Genomic DNA, 22,068 nt, shown 5'->3' with positions numbered 1-22,068 from the left:
ACCCACAAGCCCAAACACCCAAGACATACGTCATTGCCAATGAAACCACAGATCACAGATCACGGGTCATGGATCATAGAAAGATCGTCGTTGTCGTCGTCCACCGTCCATCAATCACTCACCCAGTCACTCACCCAGCCTCTCGCGTACACAGCGTCAGCCAACCAGCCAGCCAGCCAGCCGCGTCTGTGACAGGCGTCCAACCCTATCCGATCCTTATCACCATCCGAGAGCAGTTGCAATAACGGCGTTCCCGTCTTTTGGAGCGGGATGGTAGGATAGAGTTGGTGAAGGGAGGGGCAGATCAAGTACTTACTCATCTCTCTTGCATCCAAGCGAATGGGTTGAGCACTTGGTGAATGGTCGATTGATGGGGATTTGTCCTTTCTTGATAACGGGGGCCGGGGGTTGAGTGGATTGATGTGGGGAGGGGAGATCGGGAAAGTGGAGTAGGGAAGTCAAGCCGTTAGATCATTCGTCCTTGCGTTGTCCTCCGTACGGATTCGTATACGCAAGAGCGATACGGTTTGGGGAGGTCGTTTGATGCTGAAAAACATACTGACGATGTTGCAAAGATAACCCCTCCGCGGGAGAGGAAATTGTGAGAGCGGTGTGAATGCTGAAACTGGCTCCCCTTCGAAATTGAAGGGATACTGATTTTTGAAAGCTGCTGCGAGTTACGAATATGAATGAGATGGGTGGTAGTAGTGGTCATTCATATCGTTTATTCTGAATGGATTGTTCACCTATGTCCGTTCCCCCTCATTGATCGTGATCACGATCACGATCACGAAACCGATCGAGATTGCGAGGAGAAGATTACGAATTCTTTAGAGGCACAGGAAAACCAACCAAAGGATTTTAGGGCTTATTTATATGAAACCGGGATGGGCGGTTATCGTTGGCGGCGGGAGGCGAAGATCGTCGGCCGTGTAGCATTGGTGTTGTTTTGAGTGGTTGGATGGTTATGTTGAAGTTGAAGTTGTCCTGTTTCGTGTGACGAAGGGACGTCATGCATAGGTGTTTGAGCGGGAGAGAGTGCAGTGGGCTTGTTTCTCTTGTGCTGTGCCGTTTTGTGTTGAGCTGTTCGAGGTGGGTCATTGAGTTGCATGCAGAGTACCCTTATCATTGGAGGGGGATGAAGGAGGAGGGAGGGCACAAGAGGGGTGTTTAAAGTGCTTCGAGGCGGGAAGGAACAAGACGAGTGAATGATGACGGAAGAAAGGATCGTCGGTATAGTTGTCGTGTTTATGGAAAGTGGCACGGAGGACCGTAGTGGGATAGGATAGGATGGGATGGTCCCAGGATGGGGAAGGTCGAGCGGGCCGGATGAGCGATGGAGGAGAGACGATCTTCACGCGGGAGATAGAGATGGCTTTAGGGTTTGCTTGGTAGTGGCCTTGGGAAGGTTTCCACTGTTGGAGTCAGTGAACGAGTTTATCGAACTTTGATATGCTCCTTGTGTATGAGATGAATTACACTATGCTAAGTTGCGATTCTACATCTCATGATACTAGTGAATTAGAGATCATAATGGTGAGTGGGAGGAAGATACGTGCTACAGTAACAACCCTAGGATCCATAGGTACAGATGAGAAACTGCACTGGATGTGCTAGATGCTCCTGGCATTATTCAGAAGCGAATCGATATATATCTTCAATACTCGATGGAAGGAAATGTCTGATATCTATGTAAGTATATTCTAATTATACTCATCGACATTTGTTTCCCACATGCGATTTGAACAGAAGATACACTTTACTGTCTTGCTCCAATGGGGATTAGCGCGGCCCTCGATGGTCCAAGCTCCCAAGGAAGAACCGGCGCGGATCCACACGCGCCGGCAATGACGTTCAAACAACAAACCTCGCCTGCCCAGTCTTCAGACTTCACAACAACCGCACACAGGCCGTAAAAGGCGCGTAATTCCATCGCCGTCGCGCATCGCAAACCTATATATACACGTTCCATCTCTTCCGCGACGCCAAAAATGCCACCCACCAGGCTGACAGATCGGGAACCTCCCGCCGTCGTCACCAACAGCACAAAAGGAGCTACCGCGCCATTGCGAAAGTCGAGACTGCCAGTATACCTTCGTCTTCCTCTCCTCGTGTCCCTCAGCCTCATCATTCGATCTACCCTGTGGACATTTGCGTCGGATCTCACACAAAATGAGCTTGGATTTGTGAGCAAACGGGAATCTGAAACATCCGCGGTAGTATCGCATCTTGCGTTCAAAGTCTTGTTGCTGTGGGCGGGATGGGCGCTCAAATTGGACTGTAAGCGGCTTTGGAGCTCACATTTGCCAGTCTTTATTTATTAATCCTTCTATACAGTCTACGACGTCAGCGCAGCAACCGCGGTCTCAATCACCCCTTATGCTTACTTGATCAACACGTACTACGGCGTCTCCAGTTCCACTGTCGCGATCTTTGTCGCAATTGAGATCCTGTCTACGGCCATCCCAACCTACCTGTTGCAACGACGCTCAGCTGTCCACAATCCCCGCGCGGCCTTGCGGAACCGCTTCCTCATCGATAGCTTCCAAGTGCAACAGTCCACTAGCCTTTTGGCCGTCGGTGTTTATGTTACCGTCTTGTTCACGGCCGTCAAGACTGATCTGCTAAACGTCTGGCTTGTCACCCATTTCGACATTCCTACCCTGGAGAATGCGCACAGTGAAACTGTCGCTACCCTCGCCGCCAAACTCCTCATCATCGGCGTTAGCGCAAAGGCCTTCCTCTTGAATCCGTCCATCGGCGCCGAGTCCGCTTCCGGCTCGGCCACTCCAGTCGAGGTTTTTGACCCAGCTACTTCAGACTTGCCAGCCACCATTCGACACAATGTGTGGTTTTGGAGCAAGCGTACCAGGACCTTGATCTCTCAGACTGCCTTTTTATCCTCGTTGCTCTTCGCCAACACCGTTCAGCGTGTCTTGACTCTGAAGGGTACCGAATTGGCTGGAGCCGCTGGCTATGCAGGACTTTGGGTCTTCGCTACGTTGGTAACTGCCGGTTGGTGGGCATGGATTGGAGATACCGAGGCTTGAGTCTCCTATTTGGAGGGCTGAGCAGAGACCCCCTATCGGAGGAGTGAAATTCAGTTTAGTTCTATGGAATGACAGGGAAGTTGGTTTAATGCAACCAAGAGGAGGATCAACGAATACCGTCGTTTGAAATTCTGGTGTTCATCTTTATGAATGTACGGGAATTTGCGGAGGCGAGGAAATAGTCGCTTGCGACATCAGATACCATTTTTTTTACTTCGGACTTCACTTCAGTTCAATAATGTTTTGCTGACTACATTTTTGATGAGTGAATTTCAATTGTGACGGTCTAGGCTTTTATACATCCCTTGATATGCCCCGAACGCTTCCCCTTTTTTACCTTGCTCCTAATAAGGGCTTCACTTTGGATGTTGAAGTGGGAAGTGATTGATGCTGTCAACACTGCGGCATAATGATTGAATCAGAGCTCAGGCTGAATCAAATAGCATAACAACGCGGCAACAAACAGTGCCCTCGTACAAGTGAAGAGTGATTGTCTACAGGATTTAAAAATATACATGTACCATTCTACGCACTTAGACTATGCAAGACCATCGCAACCCAGCATTAAACATCACTGTTGAGCCCACTCACACCTCTTCCCAACAATCACTAAACAAACATTGTCAAATCAATAACAACAACCAACAAAGAGTGGATAAACAATACATTAACAATGCACATTGACCTCATCTTTTTCAAGGTCTCGAGCAGATAAACCGTATAACTTTCCCTTCCTTACAACCCTAACAACCTACTATCAACTATATACCACAAAAATGTCTTATCCTGCATCTGAGCCTTCATCACCCAAGACGCAAGATGTTTCCATCTCGGAGACGCAAGTAGATCCTAGTTTCGAGCTCTTGGACTCTTTGGATGGAGAAATCTTGCCATTTCCCGGGCGATGCACTCCCTCACCCGACGCAGACATAGGTCAAAGTCTGAATAGCCTGTTCGCCAATGACGACGATGTGCCCGATCTGGACCCAGCAGACCAAACCTGCGACAGTACAAACATTGAAGCCGAAAAGCCAACCGCAGGACCCTTTCCATCTGATGTAGACGCTCTTCTAAAAGAGATACCCTTCACCGACCAGACCTTCCTCGAGCTGGACAACTCCTCCATCACCAATAGAGACTGGTACAGCATCCTGGAAACCGAGGCCGAAAGCTGGTGGAGCGACGGGATCCTCGACGTCGCCCTGGAGCTCCTCGCCCGCAAGATGCAGTGCGATCGCCAGGGCATCGCCATCGCACCGTCGACAATCTGCTCCATGATCGCTAGTATCAACCGCTGGGAAGCCGACGTCGACGAAGAAGAAGAAGAAGACCTGGGCGTCACCTACCGCGCGGAAAAAGAGCGCTTCGAAAATCACAACTGGATCTTCCTACCCGTCAACGACGGCATGTTCAGCATGACCGGCCGCGGGTGTCACTGGTCGCTCGTGGTGGTGGACCGCGCACGCCGTGTCGCGACGTACTTCGACTCGCTGTTCCTCGACAGCCCGAAGTGGCACGACTACGGCGAGCGTCTCGTGAAGGGTCTAGGCAGGCTCCTCGGCGAGACGTATGCGTTCAAAGTCGACGCAAACAGTCCGCAGCAAGACGAAGACAACAAAACGGACCTGGATCACGGCCCCTGTGGCCCATTCGTGTACGAGTTGACGCTGAGGTTGGTCACGGGCGTGTGTTGGTATCAAGAGGAGGGAAAGGGCGAGATATGTACGATGGAGTTGCCAGACGAGTTTGGGAAGTCGGCGGAGTGGGGGGTGGATACTTTGAGTACGAGGTATGATGTTTGGAACTATATGTATCAGGCTAGGAGCGACATCATCGCTGCTAGAGAGGCGGATACACCCGCTGAGACGAGTGCTCCGGCTTGAATGGGCTTGTTGAGATGCCTTTTTGTCCTTCTTTGTCTTCAAGCATCATTGCCTTCACATTGATCCTTCTTTTACCTTGAATTTTCCTTATCCTGACGCCCGCCCAGCTAGCAATCAACATTCACACCCGTAACCTGAATATTTGCACAATATATTAGAAGTAGATAAAACATTCAAGACTGTCATCTACGTTGGCTAGGACTCTAATTTCATTAAACGCTAATCACGATCGTTTCAAAGGCAACCACCTGATTTTCCTTGGTTTGCTTGTATTATAGCAGAATGTAACTGGAAACCCAGATAGGACGGTTTGAATGATCCCGAACAAGACGCCGACACTACCGAAAACTATCACTGCATGAAAGGTCGTGATCTTTTCAAGACTTCTCCCGTCTTTCCACAAATCCCGGAGACCTTTTGGGTCACGTTTCAAAGTAAACTGCTGAATGATGGACAATCTCCTGCCGAATGGCTAAAAGTCTTCGGTTGTGCTATAGCTTGATCGAAGTCGGCCATTCTCTGGTAAGAGCTTGCATTGCTTTTGGGTACAGAGTCTCTCAAGAAAGGAATCTGTCACACCGGTTGTGATCTTGCATCGCCGCTTCTCGTTCAAACGAAACTGTCGCCGAGATCTACGTGTACGAGCAAATAATATGTTGTAGGACAGCGTCATCTCCTCCACCGCTGAACTGAGGTCTTCATCATTTGTTGGGCTCTCATCAGCACATAGTCGCTGCCAAAGTCTACAATGTGCATGCATTTAGAATAGCTCAGAAAAGATAACGATGGAGAACGTACTTATTTGTCAATGTAGACTTATCGCCCTTGTGCAAGACGCAGAAAGCCGGAAGTTCGAAAAGGTAGAGGCGTCGCTTAGTTTCGTCGAAGCTCAAATGCGCAGTAAGACAGGCTGTCCAAACAATTTCAATACCAACAGCATCGAAAAGCGTCGCATTCAAGTAGGTAACATCAAGTGTACCTCGCCGGATTGCAGCTGATGGAACATCAAAGATGTCCTGGCCAGGCAGCGTAATGCCAAACCCATGTAAGATCCCTGTGAACGGTCTCCCTATGCTAGGCGAAGCAAGGAGCCCCGTTTGCAAAAAAAAAAAAAAACACTCGAAGCCATGGCTTTCGATGTTCAAACTGTTCGTATTCTCGTGATAAATTTTAATGGATGGCTTGTACAACATCGGTGTCCATCCTATCAGGGAGAGCATCAATGAAGACAGCTGTTCTCTGCTCGGAAGATTCCCCACGATATGTTGGGCGATTTCATCTAAGCTTGCATCTTCGTTTTTGACGACATGGCTCACGGCCAGTTGGGCTAGATATGCTAAGACAGAGTTTGATGCTGCTTAGTTCTCTCTGAACAGTCCTACACTAGCTGGTTTCGATTTCTCGGTTTGCATCTCGAGAGAACCGATGCATATTTGCAGAGCCGAATTCTGCTCACTATGCGATTGAGCTCCATCTGTGGCTGCTTGAGACAAGTCCGTAATCAACTCACGTAAGAATTTACCTACGACACAAGTCAGCCCTCAGGGTGGTAGCTAGCTTTCAACTGGTGGTCAACTACCGGCCATTCTATTGAGAATGCTGATTACGTTGACTTGGAGTGCTCTTCTTAAACCCAAGAGACGCCTACCGTTGGACAGAAAGTGAGGCCTAGCTCGAGGTTGTCACCCTCAAGAACTCAGCCGGAACCTGCATTTTGATATTCGACCAATACCATCAGGGCAACGAGAAGTAATCGTCACTAGCCAGACAAAGAGTGCTGTGATAGATACTTCTGTGCTAATTGCAGCAAAGGTAAGTCTGAGAATTATGCTAATTGCAAATCGTAGAGGCTAACAATACAATATAGTTAAACCTATACGTAATATAAATGCATAAGGTCTAATTTGTAAGAAGCAAGATTGCTATTTAGGCAGGAAAGTACGAAGAGGCTAAGGCAATACACAAAAAGGCACTGGTGCAGAGTAAGACTATTTATAGACTAAGGTTGTAATATAGTATCAACCTCTGTCAGTCCGTGTTAGAACCTACTGCTGCTCATGCACTAATCCAATCTAAGAGTGTCCAGGAGGGTTGCTCAGCAATACCCCGGATTTATTGTTGTAACTACAGCGCATTACTACAGTTATAACACTAGATCTCATCTAAGAAATATCCCCTAGGCTCTAGTCCATGACAACTTGGGCTGATGGGCAGAGGAGTAGCTATCCTTGTAGATAACGGAGACGAGTGAGAATAACTCGGCCCACTTCTCGATGGAGTGGTTGAACTCAGCCTGCAGGCATGAATGTTTTTAAGGGTCAGGCGATCCTTCCCGGATAACATAGTTCGTTGTTCTGCTGCAGAAATCACATCTCGTAGCTCTGTTTCGGGCATTCTAAAAGGTTTTATCTCTTCTCGCACGCTGGAAACAGATTCGTACACATGAGCCACGCGAAATAATAATTCCTCAGTGAACGGCTTCCCAGTGAAGGTGATCCCGAATCTATATCGATTAGTAAGAGTTTTACTGCGAACAATTATAGCTACTCACGGAACATTTGGAGCTACGTCGATGATTTTCCCACGGTGGCAAGTAGGTTCAGTATCGTCTGGGTAGAATCCAAGGGGAACTGTAATTGCTGGTAATCCCACCCGGGCGGCAAAGGTAGTTGGAGGGTCGATGTTCGTTGGATGAACAATTAGGTCCAGTTTATGCTCCTCAATAGCCCCAATGATGCCTTCTTTTCCAGAAAGACGCAGCATCTTCTCCAGTGCTTTTTTGTATGCGTCCGAATTGTATTCCGGTCCTTCTTGAAGCCATTCCCAACGCTGGATATCACGTTCTGGGTAGCACTCTTTTGGTTCAGACTTAGTGAAGTTGACAAGGTCACTCAAACTATTGATGTTGTTGGGATTTTCAACGAGTTCTCTCAACCACTTTTCGATGGAGTGTTTGAACTCAGCCTGCAGGCAGGCCCGCTTTTCGGCACTATCCCATGCATCCCACTCTTTGGCCGAGGCAAAGAGTACATTATCCACGATCGTTACTCCTCTTGACTTAAGCAAGCTCAGCGCCTTATCGAACTTCTTCATGACAATGCCATCAGTCTCCGCGATTGCATCCCGGGGAACACCGATGCGCAAACCGTCCAACCGTGTGCCTTGGCATGCATCTGCGTAATTAGGTATGTGATCAAATGGTATGGAACTGGTAGCATTGTCGTATGGGCTCTTTCCAGAGATAGCTGTGAGTACGTATGCAACAGACTTTACAGTGCGTGCCAATGGACCGACCGTATCCTGACGATTAGAGAGGGGTATTATGCCGTCTCGGGCTACAAGCCCAATGGTTGGAGCCATTCCAACAACGCTACTTCTTTGAGCCGGAGAGACAATGCTGCCGTCAGTCTGCTATCCGTCAGTTGATGGTCGAAAGCACAAAGCGTGACATGGTAGATACCTCAGTGCCGATTGCGGCAAAGGTAAGTCCGAGGATCGAGCTGATTGCAGATCCAGAGCTACTTCCGTCAGGGTCGCTGCCTGGATAAAAGGCTCCGTATGTTTGTCTACCGCGTGCACTCCAACCATTGCTCCCATTGTTTGGCCCAGAACGGAAGTTTGCCCACTCGGATAGGTTAACTTTCCCGAGTAAAATCGCCCCAGACTCGCGTAACTTGGTCGCGACAGTAGCTTCTCGAACTGGCCGAGATCCTAGCAAGGCGTAGGATCCAGCAGAGGTCGATGTTTGGTCGTCGGTGAAGATGTTGTCTTTCAAGAGGATTGGGATTCCATGCAGAGGCCCGCGTAATTTTCCATCGCGACGTTCATTATCCAGACTTGCTGCAATCTTCTCTGCATCAGGATTGATCTCTAGGACAGCATTGAATTCATCGTTCACTTCGCTGATACGACGTTTGTATGCTGCCACCAGCTGGACAGAAGTGAACCGCTGATTATCTAGGCCTGTAGCTAGCTCTTCGAGGCTTGCAGTACGGAGCCTGGGCAGATCAAAGTGATTTTTGGTGGCGGACATGGTCAAAGTTGGGTTGGAAAAAGAGAAGAATCGGTATAGGAAAGAAGCTAGGGCGATGACGAATATTTTAGTGATTCGAAACGCGGCTGGCATTGCTGTCTCGCCACCGAGTATGGAAGCAAGTAAGAGTGTGAAGTACTGCGGGTAGCCTGTTTGTAGAAAGAAGCACGGGGCCCCACAAAACCCTAAAAGATGCAAAGTATCATTTGCCCCGACCGGTGTGTCCATCACATTGCTACAGAGAGTTGGCACGTTGGGCTGGCCCCCTGCTAGTATTTTATGTCCACAGCAGTGCCTTCGCAAGTTTTGTTGCAAGGACTTGAGAGATTGTTTACTGGCTATAATACACTCTTAAATAGACACTTTTGGTATAGAACGTACTTGAAGTTAGCAGGTGGCCAGCCCGACGTGCCAACCCTCCGTACAACACTGTCACACCCACGACAGTATGCACACCATATTGTAATCATAAACATGTATCTCGCTGCTAATTGAACCAGTCAAATATGGAGACACTGTAGTCGGGTCGTACTGCCACATTACATATATCTAGACGAGGTCTGCCCATCTTGGAGGGCCGAACGAGTCAACACAATTCATCAGATCTTTGAAATACCATCTCACACCAGCCCACCAAAGTCAGCTCAGCCGCAAGCCAAGTTTCAGCCTTGGAAAGCCTTCATCAAGATTGGCGAAACCAGTATTGCAAAGAACAGCCCAACTTCTGCAGAAGGATCTGAAGTACGCATTCTTGCTGAGCTGGACGACAAAGATCTCGGCGGCTAGTTGTATGAGAATGCAAGACGGTACGTAGTATTCCCTGCTATGGAAACAATTCGAATAGAACCCAGTTGTGTGAAACTTGAGAAAGTGTGTGATAACATTGGCTCAGATATCGAACGGTCTTTGGGGTCGTACAAGAACTTTCCTGTGGCCTAAAGAGCTCTCAATCCTTGGAGGTATATTTAAAGGACCACATGCTATTAGTCTTTGAAAATGCATTATATATTGTCAAATGCTCTAGAGATCCATTAACAGTGGCTAATATCTATCTATGCTACCTGTCCACCGATTGCAGGTTTGCCTGTGATGCTTCCTACTATAGAGGCGTCTATACAAAGCGAAGAGCCTATAGAGTCTAACGATAACCACTACCCCTTTCCAATGTATCTTGACAAGCTATCACGTATGTTTGTCACCAAGATAGTTGCTGTTGTTGGAGACGACGACGGCAGTCAGAAATAAGCAGAGAAATATTCGATAAATATGCAATTTCAAAGCACAATCCATATCACCCAATACCACCTTTTCCAGGTGAAACTGATCATTTTCGTTCACTTACCAGTCAGGAAAGACATTATTAGGCTTCAAGTCTAGTCCAGGATCGGTCAGCAGAGAGGCATGAATATCATTCAATGCCAGTCCGACCTCTTTTAGGATTGTTTTTCTTGCACTTACTGGGAGGGCTAGGTATTTTCTACCAAAGAAAGCAAATCACTCTTAGAATATTCATACACAAGCACGTTTTCCTTTTCGTTGTCATCCACGTGGATTTGGAGACGAATATTATTACGGAACTCTGCTTTGAATTCTTGCATGAGATCAAAAATTGAAGGGGAAACATGCTTTAAAACGATGGGTTCATTATCGCAGCTAGAATAGTGATCTAACTCAATTACTTCTCATGCCAACATTCAGAATAACGAACATGGCCTCTGACCTACAGGGCAAGGCTAAATTTCAGTGCTGGTTTCGTGGGATGATTTTGGAGGATCGTTGGGGGCGTGTACTCGCGCCCAGATTCACATACGAGGGTTGAGAACATTCTCGCAGTTCTAAAAACATGAGCACGATATGGGATCATGGACAGGTACGGTATATTAGTATGATAGACGTAAGCTACCTGGCTACCTCACAATAGCAAGCTCGGGCCCACAACCTTACATCGGCATCTTAATAAGGCTTAGTGTGGTATCACGTGGTCTAATTCGCGCCCCAATCGTCATCAACCTCTATGCATCGACTTCAAACCCGCTGCCTGACTATCGACCACAACACCTCTCTCGTTAACCACATCATTACGCGCTCCGCCTTCCTGGACTCCAGCTCTATCAATCCCAAAATAATTCCCATAGTCGGCGGTTCTCCAGTATATCCCTAAACTTCCGCGACACCTACACACCCCTTCACCATGGCGGATTCGGGAGCTTCACAACCAAAGCCGAGCAGCAGCGTCAAGCTTGTTCTTTTAGGAGAGGCCGCAGTCGGAAAGGTGGGATAACCTCTATATGCTGGGGTCTTTCCAAATTGCTAATGCTTCAAGCAGTCTTCTCTTGTTATGCGCTTTGTGAACAACGATTTCCAAGAGAACAAGGAGCCTACGATAGGCGGTACGTCTATACCATTCACGACTGTCTCCAGGTCACTTTTGTGATCTTTCAGCTCAATCACACATGGTCGAAAGCTAACATGTCAATCATGTAGCCGCCTTTTTGACCCAGAAATGCAACCTCCCATCCCGCACCATCAAGTTTGAGATCTGGGATACCGCCGGCCAAGAGCGTTTCGCATCTCTCGCACCAATGTACTACCGCAACGCCCAAGCCGCACTGGTCGTATACGATATAACCAAGCCCTCTTCTCTCACAAAAGCACAACACTGGGTCGCCGAGCTTCACCGCCAAGCATCGCCCGGCATTGTCATCGCGCTTGTTGGAAACAAGTACGATTTGGCCACGGAAAACGACAGCGCCGATGTAAATGATGCGGATGCAGTTCCCGCAGCGGAGGGCGAGAACCCCGAGGAAGAGGAGGAGAGCACTGATGCGAGACGTGTGCCTACGAAGACGGCGAAGGGCTATGCGGATGAGGAGGGCTTGCTGTTCTTTGAAACCAGTGCGAAGACGGGACAGAACGTTGCAGAGGTTTTCACAGCTATCGCGAATGCCATTCCAGAGACGAGCCTGAAAGGACCGAGGGGAGTTGGAGGCCAGACAAATCTTGGCAGGCAAGAGGATGCACGAGTGAATCTAGGAAGCGCGAGGCCAGAAGGCGCAAAGGAAGGATGTGCGTGCTGATCCGTTTGGAAAGTCGAGTGGAAGGTATACGGGTTGGAAGTGTGAGACATAAGAGCGGAGAGGAAGAGGATAGACACAGATGGAGTGGGGTTGGTATTTATTTGCTTCATGAAAGCGAGGTTTTCTTATTTTGCGACTCCTTTGTTCCAAGAGACACCCCAACACGTGGTAACGAGTATTTATATCGTGAGAGCACATTGTGTGCATTCTTGTTGAAACATTCCCTTTATTGATATTGTGACGAAGGTTCCGGGTGTAATCATATGCTTTGGGATTATCTATTGCCGATGCTTCCTATAAGTCTTATCATTCGATCGTGGATGTGGAGGAAGACTAGTTGTCCTTATATAACAAATCAACGAATCGGACACTGTCATTATGTGCTGTGACATCAACCCTCACTACGATAAGTACTTCGCTCCCCCAATATCTCACCAGCACCCCATTTCACTTATATTTTCTTTCCGTACCCAATCCTCATGCCCCATAGTTATCATGTACTCACAGCCTCCCTCTAGAACACGACCAAAAGCAGCAAGGGTAAGCGAAACAGCAGACCCTCCCTTGGCAAGACTTGCCGTATAGATAACTCTGATTATCAAGAGTGCAAAAACCACTCCTATGCACCAATGCCTACATTATCCACATGACACATCTAGGTAGATAGGCATATAGGAAAGGTAAGGGAGCCTAACAATCCCATGATACCGGATCAGTGTCACCGCCACACATCGACTACAAGGCTGCTTGTCTACAGTGAATACCGGTAGTTAACTTGTACTTGACCCTGCCACAACAGCTTCCAATCTCTGGGCGTCGAGGCTGTGTACCTTTCATGTCTATCGACAGCGCATCGCTAACCCGATCTCTCATAACCCAAGTGCCTGCATATCGACTAACTAAACAACCAATCCGGATTGTGTATGCACACGGGAAAACAAAACCCCGGTAGGATGTCCATGAGTCTTGTAGGATCGCAGACTCGCACGGCCGCAGCATAAGAGAGGCGCGCAAAATGGTGCCAAATGCGGTTGGAGATCTCCCGCACGTGGGCTGTTTGACCGCAAACCCATTGCGGTTAGATTAGGCGAGGCGGAGGGGTCTGACTGGGTGTGTCTTGTTCACCGTAGGCCTTGAATGGAGATTTGTGTCAATGGCAAGGGTTTGGCAGGGCTTGGGTATACGAACGGGTACTCGGGATGATAATGATGGGTGGGTTTGGTGATGGGGTATATGATGTGGTGTTCGGTCGCGTCAGGTTTGGGAGGGTTTTGATGTACATACATACTTACATACCTCATACCGCTTCGTTCCTGGATTTCGTGAAAAGGAATTTTTTGAATACTGTTTTGAACATTAAGGATTCTGAATTCGTCACGTTTTGACAGAAGGAATTCTTTTCAAGTCTGGAAGAATCCAAGCCGGGGAATGAACACAAGACTGTAATCATGTCTACGAGAGGCTACACAAATGGTGAGTACCTAGTTAAAGCTTTCCGACGACAGCTATTGAGATTTCCATACAATCTGTGAAACCGAGACTAACCATGCCACAGCGACCTGTGACACACCACTGGACCTGTATCCGAACGCGACCATACTCCAACAGATCCACGACTGTCAAGCAGCCGCCAACACAAGTTTCTGCTGGCCGCCCAACGGCTCCAGAATATGCACACCTGCAAGTGAAGTTAGATGTGCGAACCCATTCCCTTATTAGCCCCAACACAACGATGGAATGCCAAAATTATGTTCTTGTGACATACAAGTACTAACATACTCTCCTCGCGCGCAGGGTTCTGGCCCATAGAATACTTCGACACAGAAAACGAATCCAAAGTCGCCATACAAGACGACCTCTCCTCGGCCTTTCTCTTCCTCCGCGAGAACACGGGGAACCGGACCACCAGCTTCACCGAATATGGATTCGACTACAAGGCCGTTCCGATCCCGGGGAAACCCTACGAGAAGGTGGTGAAAATCTACATGATCGAGCGGCGGTTCAAGGGGCAGAACGCGACGACGAATGCGTTTAATTACGAAATCCACGATGCGCAGACAGTGACGTTGGTGAAGAGTGCAGAGTGGACTTCGACGAGGACGAGTGGGAGACTGTCGGGGAGCACATCGACTTCGTCGGCGAGTAGTGGTGGGGGTGGTGGGAATTCACTCAGTGGAGGGAAGGTTGCTGCGATTGTTGTTCCTATCGTTCTTGTCGCCACTGTTATCCTTTTCTTCTGCTGTTGCAAGGCATGCTGTTGCGGGCCGGCGAAGAACAGATCGAAAACGAAGCCGGAACAGGATGCAGAGGCCGCAGCCGCGGGATTGCAGAACGCTGCAGCAGCAATGAGACAACAGGGACCATCTCCTGGGACTGCATACACGAGGGATGCACCGTTGGTTGGAACCGGACCTGGGCAGATTGCTACTTTGGACCCAGCAGTAAACAACCCGAGACGGCAGTCAACGGACGCTGTGCCAACATACGATGCGCCGCCGCCCAAATATGTACCATGATCGACTACTAGGTCAACAGCGAGCTCCTAGATAGCAAACCTGCATTCTTTGTCCAAGACGAAGAATAAATGCTGAGTACTTACGCTTTACACGACGGTAGCGACTTGAAAGAAAGGATCTGAGAGGCAGAGGCCGCAGGATGAAGATGTGTCCGAAAGCCATCAGTCATGTACCAAAACCAGTAATTACAGTACAGACTCTAATGGGATTTGGTCGAAGGTTTAGCGGAATGCAAGGCCCGTGAGACACTTACGACGAAATGAATTGCGTATAACTACTGAGAACTATCTTGTACCATACCTATAATTTGTAATAGCTCACTAATGCCTAGAATAGCATGACTCTAGTCGTTCCGAATCCTGAGATTGTTCGATAAACCCTGAGGTATCTCACCTTGGCAAATCCTGGATCTGGTACGCGACACTCTTCTGAATCATAGCATCTGCAAAATCTTCCAGGAAAAACAGGTTTCGCGCTGAATACTTTTGTAAGAAAAGAGTTTTCCATTCTGTTCCCTTGATGGTAAACAGACTTGGTTTGAAAGCAATAATTTTCTTTGTCTGGTTTTGCAAAAATGGCCATGGAAGCACCTTTTTAGAGTAGGCAGGCTCCATGACCAAATGAGTGCTTGTGAAGAATTGCAGTGAGGGTGTAATGCAGTAATCTCCACCAAGTGCGGCGTTGAATATGAGGCATTCACCACGAAACCATCCCTCCAAATCAGCATGCATTGGATTCTGACGATCATAGTTGTATGTCCCTGCATCGAGATGGCATAGACAGAACAAGGCCTCTAGCGATGCTGCATCCCTAATTGACTTCTGCTCTGCGAGTTAGCTACACAGCTAGTCGTAATATGACACGCATCTTACTAGCGCTTCTGAATTGAGTTGCATATCGCCGGGAATATTGGAATTCCACAAGACATGGGGGTGCGGAAGAGCCACCCCAAGGAAAGCTATCCTAGGACAACAGGGGATCCAATCGTACAATTGCAAAGGAACTCTGTCAGCTCCTATTCGATGCACAGCCGGGCCCCAAACAAGTAACTCCAAGGAACTGGCACCGTTGTTGAAATGTTCGAGGAATGAACTGTAAACTCCTGGGAGGTCAAGGTATAACTCCTTCAATTGGGATATCGTGCATAGATGCTGGGGGATGACGGAGATGACCTGAACGGACCTGATCATAAGCGCTGTTAAGTTGGGAAACAGGCAGCTATGCTTGTGGGAGAAGAGCGCCTCAATTTCGACACATTCGATGAATTGAACAACGCGAACAGAGGGAAGCTTCTGGCGTAGACGGCAATTGAGCTTCAAGCCGTGCATGGTGAGCCGAGTGATCAGTGGGCTCATCGATGAAAGCTTTCCGATGTTCAATCCAGGCCCATGCCAGAAAACGGAGCTGTGTTGGCATACTGATGAGATAGTTATGTGTAGTTCCTGCAGTTTTGGCAATCTAATGATTGATGATCCCCAAAGATTAAGCACAGAGCGGAATGAGCAAGTGGTCAAGGCCAGACGCTCTAACTCGGGAAGCTCGCATGTGGTCATTATTCGATCGAAATCAGACTCTCCAGTTCCATAGTTGAAGATTGGAAACTCAAGAACTTGTAAGCGACTTTGTGTTCGCGACAAACTTCTTAATGAAGGGGCAGAGATCCCTTGAGGGGCATGGTTTGATGATCGGAGCCTATGAGGCAAAGTCAGGCGCTTTCTTCTAAACAAGACTTCCTCTCCTACCGGAAAGTAAGCAGATTGACTGGGAGAGACTCCACGAAGCCCCTCAATATGATGTCGTCGGCAGCTGCTAAAAATGGATTCGTGCGACGAGTCAAGTGCATTTCGATATGACGAATGTGTGCCATGCCTGAATGAGCCGCCCAGTTTACGTCTCCCCACAGCAGAGTCGATGATCCAGACTGGATATTGACCTTCTTGTACCCAAGGAAGTAGCAGATCTCCTGCAGTCCCTTGCAAGTTTGTGCAACACCCAGGAGCAAGTCCTTTTGACTGAGCTGGGCAAGCCGAATTAGCATTTTGGCAGGCTATCAGATGAAGTGGGGGCGTACTTGGGACAGTATCATCATCTTCAACTCATTGGACAGATGCGGTAGGTGAGCAGGATTGTATCCCGTGTCCTGTGTGGCGAGCATCGTGGATACCGAAGCTGTGGATGTCAATGACTATCTGCGGTGACAGGCTAGTTGATGGGAACGAACTCTGAGCATTTGATAATCCCACGATCGCCCCTTCAGCCTCCGAGACAGGCATACCTATCTGATCCGACATGGCGGCAGATGAATAGGTCGTGAGTGAGGTGAAGGAGGGATGAGGTGGAATCAGAATTTGAAATGTCTTGTGAGGTCTTTTGGACGCTCCTTCCCTAAATTCTGCACAAACGACATACCACTCACCAATGGCAAAGAACGTACTAAGATCACGTAAACTCTCTCAATTGATACTGGCAATTCTATGGTACCTGTTCGTAAATGAAAATCTATCATGCCTCGGTCCTTCACCGTCTCCTCACCTATCAACAGTGTCAGGCCACTGCTCCACGATACCTTCCTCTCCCTTCACCAACCTCTCAAGATTCATCCTAACACTCCACTTGACATACCGCGTCCCCTCGGGAACCTTCCCTCCCTGACCGACCTTCATGATATCACTACCTCCCTTCTCCGCAAAGTGATGGCTGAAAATCGGCGGTTGCACCGTTACGCACATCGGCATGGTCTCCTTGGTCGCGCCTCGCGTCAAACCGTTACAGTAATCCGAGAGAGCGAAGTCGTACCCTTTCGTCATTTCCCTGACGCCGAATTCGTATAGGATCTTGCGGGCGCCGGATTGAGTTACGGCGTAGGCTATGGTGCATAAGGTTTCGTTTGCGCGGTGGACGAGGCGGCTGTGGGGAGAATAGAGGGTGCCGATTGCATCGAGAGGGGCGTAGGACATGGGCTTCAGGTACTGGGGTTCGGGAACGGTAGGATCGTCGCTGAGCATGATTCGGTTTGGAGAATTGGGAGAAGAGGGAGGGAGCTTTGCACCGCAGTGCCCCAGCCAGAGGATGTCCCAGTCGAGGCCATAGGGTTCTTGATGGGAAGTGCTGAGTTTTGATATCGGTGGGAGGAGAAGAGTGGAGAGTTTGGCCTGCTCGTTCTGAGATAACGCTTCTGAGGAAGGTGGAGGCTTGGAAGAGTCGTGTTCGGATTGAGAGAGTATGTCTTGGAGTTTACGAGCCGCGTGACTGAAGTCTGATAGCTGAGATCGGATTCGAAAGTCCCAATCGACATCATCTTCAAAGATAAGTGCCGTTGTGAGATTCTGCTGGATGACCCTAAGCTTGCTTAGATAGTTCTATACATCAGAAATCGAAGTGGCCATACTCTCGAATTGCGTTCATGTGTGCCCTCCAACTTCCTCGATTACCTTCCGACATATCTTGGTGGTTACCAGGTGGATATGCCTTAAGCAAGATGTCCTCTGCCCGAACTCCATCTATCCAGTCTAGAGAAATGCCGCTGTAAGATGCAGCTAGTGAGATCGAGTCTTTACGGTCTGTTCTCCATGGTGCGTTGATAGCAAATATCTTCTCGAACTGTATTTTGCGTTAATGATGAGATCCAAATGTCTCGGAACTACCGACTTACACCCAATGTATCGTTTGCTATCCCATCCTGGAGTGTCTGTTTTGAATGAATGTACTGCCTCGTGAAAGAATACCCATCGCGAGGACTAGGAATGAATTGATACTTCAGCACCAGAAGAACGAGAAAAAGGCACACTACTCCCACCAGCCATATCCGTCCGTGGCTCTGTGAAGGCATGCTGATTCCTGACCGTCCATCAGGACATTGAAACCAAGCTGCGGATCGTCAATGCCATAAGTACCGACATGTCATCTTTGAACTGTGAGGAATAACACTCTGGCAGATGACAGCTGACATTGCAAAACGCAAATCCGGGATCTTGGAATGCGTGTCTCGTCGATCACATAGGTACAAAGTACTTGCATATTGCAGGCTAAATGAAATCCCATTGCGCCCAGTCTGACGCACGTGTGGGGTAAATACAATACACATATACCCAAAACACCACCCAAGGCCGTAAGGCATTGTGCCACTTAATAACATCCAGATGACAGGAGAATGGACAGCCCAAGATTGGGACAAGAGCTCGGCGGGTAATAAAAAGTTCCGATGCTGCCGTCCTGGCGCGTGTTGACTTATAAGTCCTTTGTGGCATCTCTTAACTGTTAAGTGCTCTATCCGCGAGATGCATCCGCCTGCCCCATCCTCCATACACCCACGAAACGGCATCTGCCATGTCGTTGGAATAAGGTTGCCAATCTTGAATAATTGATCAGCGCGCGAAAAACAGTATTGCAATAAGGTCGTCGTCTTACCTTTTCGAATAAAACCTCGCTCCCTGTATTTCAGGTCTCTCCACGACATATTCTCTGAAAGACCCGTTTGTACATAATGGGCCCTCCTACCCCGTCGAGCAACTATACTGACTTCGCCTTTAAGCTCCTGCTCTGGAGTCGATAACCGCCAATTCTCCGCGACTTCCTGGCCTGGCCTGGCAGCCCAGGGCCTCGGAATCTGCTTGCCCTTTGCACCTTCGGATGGTTTCGGTACCACAGTAATGAACATTCGAACTTCAGCTCCCGATGTATCACCATCTCTTTCCTTGAGTAAGGAATCCCAATTCTCTGGCTGAGCGACCCTCTTGCGTCGATGGTCGTAGCCCGAGGTTATAAAGTCTGGATTTGGCGTGATGTACTCGAGCTCTTTCCATCCATCACACTTTATTAGCCCTTCGATGTCGAAGTAAGTAACGACATCTCGCCAACCCTCGACCAGGCCATGTCCGTGGAAGCTGTCTTCAACGACAAGACGCTCAAGATTCAAGCCGGGCAGCAACGCCAATGCATTGTGGAAGAAGTAGGTTGGATAGTAGTCTGCTCGGCCTGTGGCATAAAGCGGGAAGGGAAATGCTTTGATGCGGATATGACGTATTCTTGTGATGACGGATTGATTGGCGTCGAGCAGAGTTTCCAACATCGACTCAGTCCCGAAAAAATGGAACTTGATATTCAAGGGAAGAAACCGCCAAGCTTCTTGATTTATCTGTCGGCAGGTTCGCAGTAGCGCAGTGCGATGATCATCAGTGCGACGGCCAAATCCATGGGAAACCGTGAATGATGAGAACAATGCTTCATAGATCATTTCCCGAAGCTCCAGCGGAAGCGTGAGGAGATGAGCTGCCATGATTGCTTAAGAGAGTAGTCTGGTAGACAGATGTATATCCCTACTCGCTGATACAGGACAAAAGAGTGAAGCTGAAAGCGTCGGAACAGAGATCAATAGTAGCAGAAACGTCGAGGAAGGGGGATTTGTGTGTCGGATGTGGTCGCAGGATTTGAAAAGTCAGCTCAGAGTCCCTCACAAGCCTAATAAAGCACTTGCTGATAGCGACATCCTGAGTTACCGGCTGCTAGGTAAGCCCGGAGAGTAATAGCTTCGATTCACCCACGGGTAGATGCTGTCTTGTTCAGGATAAGCGCTAGCAAATCAGATGACTGCCCGCTCGAACGTAGTACACGCCATGATAGCACAATGAGCACCCCGGCTTGATGCAGGTAGCTACCGGTCAGACATCCCCGACCAGTTAGATGTCTGTCACATATCCAGAACGCTCGACGATAAAGCCTTATGCAATTATATGAGTTTGAACGCTACCTGTCTATAAATGCTCGCCATGCTCGCCATGCGCCAATGGGTATCCGTGCAAGGAAAACAGCCTTAACTTGCATATATTATACTTCTCAATCTTTTCTGTTACTGGGAGTAATCCATCGTACAGCTCAGTCTGTCTTGTTCCAGCTGCGATCCTCCTCTTGAAGCTTCTTCCTCTGCCATTGCCACTCAACAAGGACTGGTAGGAAATGCCAGAGGTCGAATTCAGGCCACATGCAATCCAAGAAAACGATCGATGTCTTCTCGTGAGCTTGCCAAAGCATAAAGTCACTCAGCCTCATCACGCCAGAAGTTCGAACCAGTAGATCTAGAGGTGGAGCACCGGCAGTGAGCATATTGTCATTCAATGTCTCCGCGGTGATCGTTTCCGGATCCAAGAAATTCCGACCTGATGTTATGGATCCGTCCTTTTCAACCGAAGTTGCAGCTGTAGACGAAGTCGCAGTAGAGTTAGCGTCATTCGCCGAGTTCAGGTCTTTGGATTCAGCCGGAGAGGTTGAACGCGATGTTGGTTCGACATCCTCCGGTACTGTATTGAGCATTTGCTGACGAATATGTTGTGTTATATGTGTCTCCGAGAACGAACGCTTGGATGGTGATTGCATGGAACTTAACGGGACACTGTACGATTCGACAGTGTGCCTGACCGCCGATGCGATTTCGTCCCTCGAGGTGTAAGGAAAACACACGTTCAAAATCGCCCTAGATCACAGTCAGTGTTTGCAAGCCATATCTAGCCATAAATGAACACACCTTTTGTTGTGGGCCGTCAGGGAAACTGCCTTGTCTATAGCCTGCAACACGTCTGGCTTCACCAGGTCACGGTTGCCCAGGACTCGAATCGACGCCCCATAACGGTCAAGAAGAGCTCCATGCTCTGAGAGCTGCTCTAGTTTTACTTTTGCCATATGCATGAGAGCATCCACCTCACGTTTCGATCGTTTGAAATTCTCGATACTGAATGCGTAGATGGTCACGACTTTGACACCCGTTTTGTAACATACTTCGAGGATCTAGACCCAGAGATTAGTCTTAGGCGTGGAAGAGGAACATCGTGTAACACATACTCTAGCAAGTGCTTCGAATCCCAAGCTGTGGCCTTCCACCGTCTCAATGTGATGATTCCTCGCGAATCTCCTATTTCCATCCATGACGAAAGCTACATGTTGAGGAATTGGCCCCTGCTTGAGGGCACCGATGAGGAGCTCTCGCAGCTGTCGAATTCCCCAGGCGACTGGAGGAGAAGAGGCGAACCATTTTCGGATTCTCGAATTATGCAATGAGTCGGTCATGTCGTGCTGTAGAAGTTTGTTGATGTGGTGGGGAGATGTCTTCGCAGTAGTGGAGAAGGTCTAGGGAGTCCCAATTGATGGCAGGTACGTAGAAAAACAAGGTAATGAACAGTAGTAGAATCACGGGTTGCGCGGCATCTCGATTATAAGAATATCGATCAATGGCGATTTAGGGTACGTCAGCCCTGGCAATGCTGGGGCGGAGCTGTTTACTGTGACCTCGGGACGCGCCAACCAAGAAAGATAATTCACCAAGTTCACGCTCGGGCGCTCTTCGGGACGCCTCGACTTCCTTGAGAGGCCACATCTCGCGATGTATTGTATGACACTCGATAATAGTCGAGAACTAGTTGATATGATAGGTTTTTGAATATTCAATACATCATTCCTATTAGAGATGCAGATATGCAAGCCAGCAATCATGTCGATCCGGAGGACGATGCCCAAATTCGT

The 22,068-nt window shown here is 48.6% G+C and overlaps 11 protein-coding genes across 11 annotated transcripts; 5 read left to right on the top strand and 6 right to left on the bottom strand.

Moving 5' to 3' along the window:
- Positions 1–1,859: 1,859 nt before the first annotated feature.
- BU24DRAFT_416226 (uncharacterized protein) lies at positions 1,860–3,513 on the top strand. Its single transcript, XM_033526402.1, has 2 exons — positions 1,860–2,280; positions 2,338–3,513. The coding sequence occupies exons 1-2, from the start codon at positions 1,992–1,994 to the stop codon at positions 3,048–3,050; spliced, it is 1,002 nt and encodes a 333-aa protein (XP_033388895.1). The 5' UTR covers positions 1,860–1,991; the 3' UTR covers positions 3,051–3,513.
- Positions 3,514–3,826: 313 nt separating this feature from the next.
- Positions 3,827–4,933, top strand: BU24DRAFT_469317 (uncharacterized protein; the record flags this gene model as incomplete). Its single annotated transcript, XM_033532603.1, has 1 exon — positions 3,827–4,933. The coding sequence occupies one exon, from the start codon at positions 3,827–3,829 to the stop codon at positions 4,931–4,933; it is 1,107 nt and encodes a 368-aa protein (XP_033388894.1).
- Positions 4,934–5,210: 277 nt separating this feature from the next.
- BU24DRAFT_469315 (uncharacterized protein) lies at positions 5,211–6,519 on the bottom strand (the record flags this gene model as incomplete). The annotated part of the gene is made up of 4 exons (XM_033532602.1): positions 5,211–5,676; positions 5,732–6,269; positions 6,390–6,455; positions 6,513–6,519. 4 exons carry the CDS (start codon positions 6,517–6,519, stop codon positions 5,406–5,408), a joined length of 882 nt encoding a protein of 293 aa, XP_033388893.1. The 3' UTR covers positions 5,211–5,405.
- Positions 6,520–6,832: 313 nt separating this feature from the next.
- BU24DRAFT_416225 (amidase) lies at positions 6,833–9,075 on the bottom strand. Its single transcript, XM_033526401.1, has 3 exons — positions 8,394–9,075; positions 7,485–8,341; positions 6,833–7,436 (listed from the first exon to the last, which is right to left on the bottom strand). Exons 1-3 carry the CDS (start codon positions 8,964–8,966, stop codon positions 7,085–7,087), a joined length of 1,782 nt encoding a protein of 593 aa, XP_033388892.1. The 5' UTR covers positions 8,967–9,075; the 3' UTR covers positions 6,833–7,084.
- Positions 9,076–9,191: 116 nt separating this feature from the next.
- Positions 9,192–9,976, top strand: BU24DRAFT_2868 (uncharacterized protein). The gene is made up of 3 exons (XM_033522776.1): positions 9,192–9,412; positions 9,467–9,772; positions 9,859–9,976. Exons 1-2 carry the CDS (start codon positions 9,246–9,248, stop codon positions 9,750–9,752), a joined length of 453 nt encoding a protein of 150 aa, XP_033388891.1. The 5' UTR covers positions 9,192–9,245; the 3' UTR covers positions 9,753–9,772; positions 9,859–9,976.
- A 1,064-nt stretch (positions 9,977–11,040) lies between these two features.
- On the top strand, positions 11,041–12,419 carry BU24DRAFT_416224 (ras-domain-containing protein). The gene is made up of 3 exons (XM_033526400.1): positions 11,041–11,238; positions 11,293–11,356; positions 11,451–12,419. Exons 1-3 carry the CDS (start codon positions 11,158–11,160, stop codon positions 12,041–12,043), a joined length of 738 nt encoding a protein of 245 aa, XP_033388890.1. The 5' UTR covers positions 11,041–11,157; the 3' UTR covers positions 12,044–12,419.
- Positions 12,420–13,491: 1,072 nt separating this feature from the next.
- BU24DRAFT_403653 (uncharacterized protein) lies at positions 13,492–14,559 on the top strand (the record flags this gene model as incomplete). The annotated part of the gene is made up of 3 exons (XM_033525590.1): positions 13,492–13,516; positions 13,599–13,739; positions 13,838–14,559. The coding sequence occupies 3 exons, from the start codon at positions 13,492–13,494 to the stop codon at positions 14,557–14,559; spliced, it is 888 nt and encodes a 295-aa protein (XP_033388889.1).
- A 389-nt stretch (positions 14,560–14,948) lies between these two features.
- On the bottom strand, positions 14,949–16,850 carry BU24DRAFT_456615 (uncharacterized protein; the record flags this gene model as incomplete). The annotated part of the gene is made up of 5 exons (XM_033531460.1): positions 14,949–15,380; positions 15,432–16,251; positions 16,302–16,576; positions 16,631–16,728; positions 16,781–16,850. 5 exons carry the CDS (start codon positions 16,848–16,850, stop codon positions 14,949–14,951), a joined length of 1,695 nt encoding a protein of 564 aa, XP_033388888.1.
- Positions 16,851–17,087: 237 nt separating this feature from the next.
- BU24DRAFT_438095 (glycosyltransferase family 25 protein) lies at positions 17,088–18,388 on the bottom strand (the record flags this gene model as incomplete). Its single annotated transcript, XM_033530239.1, has 3 exons — positions 17,088–17,898; positions 17,948–18,159; positions 18,212–18,388. 3 exons carry the CDS (start codon positions 18,386–18,388, stop codon positions 17,088–17,090), a joined length of 1,200 nt encoding a protein of 399 aa, XP_033388887.1.
- Positions 18,375–20,086, bottom strand: BU24DRAFT_416222 (uncharacterized protein). Its single transcript, XM_033526399.1, has 2 exons — positions 18,967–20,086; positions 18,375–18,910 (listed from the first exon to the last, which is right to left on the bottom strand). Exons 1-2 carry the CDS (start codon positions 19,832–19,834, stop codon positions 18,810–18,812), a joined length of 969 nt encoding a protein of 322 aa, XP_033388886.1. The 5' UTR covers positions 19,835–20,086; the 3' UTR covers positions 18,375–18,809.
- Positions 20,087–20,263: 177 nt separating this feature from the next.
- On the bottom strand, positions 20,264–21,999 carry BU24DRAFT_416221 (Undecaprenyl diphosphate synthase). The gene is made up of 3 exons (XM_033526398.1): positions 21,391–21,999; positions 21,077–21,336; positions 20,264–21,025 (listed from the first exon to the last, which is right to left on the bottom strand). Exons 1-3 carry the CDS (start codon positions 21,613–21,615, stop codon positions 20,431–20,433), a joined length of 1,080 nt encoding a protein of 359 aa, XP_033388885.1. The 5' UTR covers positions 21,616–21,999; the 3' UTR covers positions 20,264–20,430.
- Between the last annotated feature and the right edge of the window lie 69 nt (positions 22,000–22,068).

The sequence above is a fragment of the Aaosphaeria arxii genome (assembly GCF_010015735.1).
Source record: "Aaosphaeria arxii CBS 175.79 unplaced genomic scaffold BU24scaffold_1, whole genome shotgun sequence".
NCBI classification, from domain to species: domain Eukaryota; kingdom Fungi; phylum Ascomycota; class Dothideomycetes; order Pleosporales; genus Aaosphaeria; species Aaosphaeria arxii.
The sequence above is the reverse complement of the archived record's forward strand: the minus strand, read 5'-3'. Positions and strand labels throughout refer to the sequence as shown.

What these genes read in the sequence shown, in the direction of transcription:
- BU24DRAFT_416224 (XM_033526400.1), top strand. Translation starts at nt 11,158, where the DNA reads ATGGCGGATTCGGGAGCTTCACAACCAAAGCCGAGCAGCAGCGTCAAG. An exon ending in GAGAGGCCGCAGTCGGAAAG is followed by an intron (nt 11,239 to 11,292) that starts GTGGGATAACCT and finishes TGCTTCAAGCAG; the next exon opens with TCTTCTCTTGTTATGCGCTT. An exon ending in CAAGGAGCCTACGATAGGCG is followed by an intron (nt 11,357 to 11,450) that starts GTACGTCTATAC and finishes TCAATCATGTAG; the next exon opens with CCGCCTTTTTGACCCAGAAA.
- BU24DRAFT_416226 (XM_033526402.1), top strand. Translation starts at nt 1,992, where the DNA reads ATGCCACCCACCAGGCTGACAGATCGGGAACCTCCCGCCGTCGTCACC. An exon ending in ATGGGCGCTCAAATTGGACT is followed by an intron (nt 2,281 to 2,337) that starts GTAAGCGGCTTT and finishes CCTTCTATACAG; the next exon opens with TCTACGACGTCAGCGCAGCA.
- BU24DRAFT_416222 (XM_033526399.1), bottom strand. Translation starts at nt 19,834, where the DNA reads ATGGCAGCTCATCTCCTCACGCTTCCGCTGGAGCTTCGGGAAATGATC. An exon ending in GCGAGGTTTTATTCGAAAAG is followed by an intron (nt 18,911 to 18,966) that starts GTAAGACGACGA and finishes CAATTATTCAAG; the next exon opens with ATTGGCAACCTTATTCCAAC.
- BU24DRAFT_2868 (XM_033522776.1), top strand. Translation starts at nt 9,246, where the DNA reads ATGTCCACAGCAGTGCCTTCGCAAGTTTTGTTGCAAGGACTTGAGAGA. An exon ending in ACACTGTCACACCCACGACA is followed by an intron (nt 9,413 to 9,466) that starts GTATGCACACCA and finishes TAATTGAACCAG; the next exon opens with TCAAATATGGAGACACTGTA.
- BU24DRAFT_416221 (XM_033526398.1), bottom strand. Translation starts at nt 21,615, where the DNA reads ATGACCGACTCATTGCATAATTCGAGAATCCGAAAATGGTTCGCCTCT. An exon ending in GATTCGAAGCACTTGCTAGA is followed by an intron (nt 21,337 to 21,390) that starts GTATGTGTTACA and finishes CTCTGGGTCTAG; the next exon opens with ATCCTCGAAGTATGTTACAA. An exon ending in CTGACGGCCCACAACAAAAG is followed by an intron (nt 21,026 to 21,076) that starts GTGTGTTCATTT and finishes ACTGTGATCTAG; the next exon opens with GGCGATTTTGAACGTGTGTT.
- BU24DRAFT_416225 (XM_033526401.1), bottom strand. Translation starts at nt 8,966, where the DNA reads ATGTCCGCCACCAAAAATCACTTTGATCTGCCCAGGCTCCGTACTGCA. An exon ending in TTGCCGCAATCGGCACTGAG is followed by an intron (nt 8,342 to 8,393) that starts GTATCTACCATG and finishes GACGGATAGCAG; the next exon opens with ACTGACGGCAGCATTGTCTC. An exon ending in GACGTAGCTCCAAATGTTCC is followed by an intron (nt 7,437 to 7,484) that starts GTGAGTAGCTAT and finishes TAATCGATATAG; the next exon opens with ATTCGGGATCACCTTCACTG.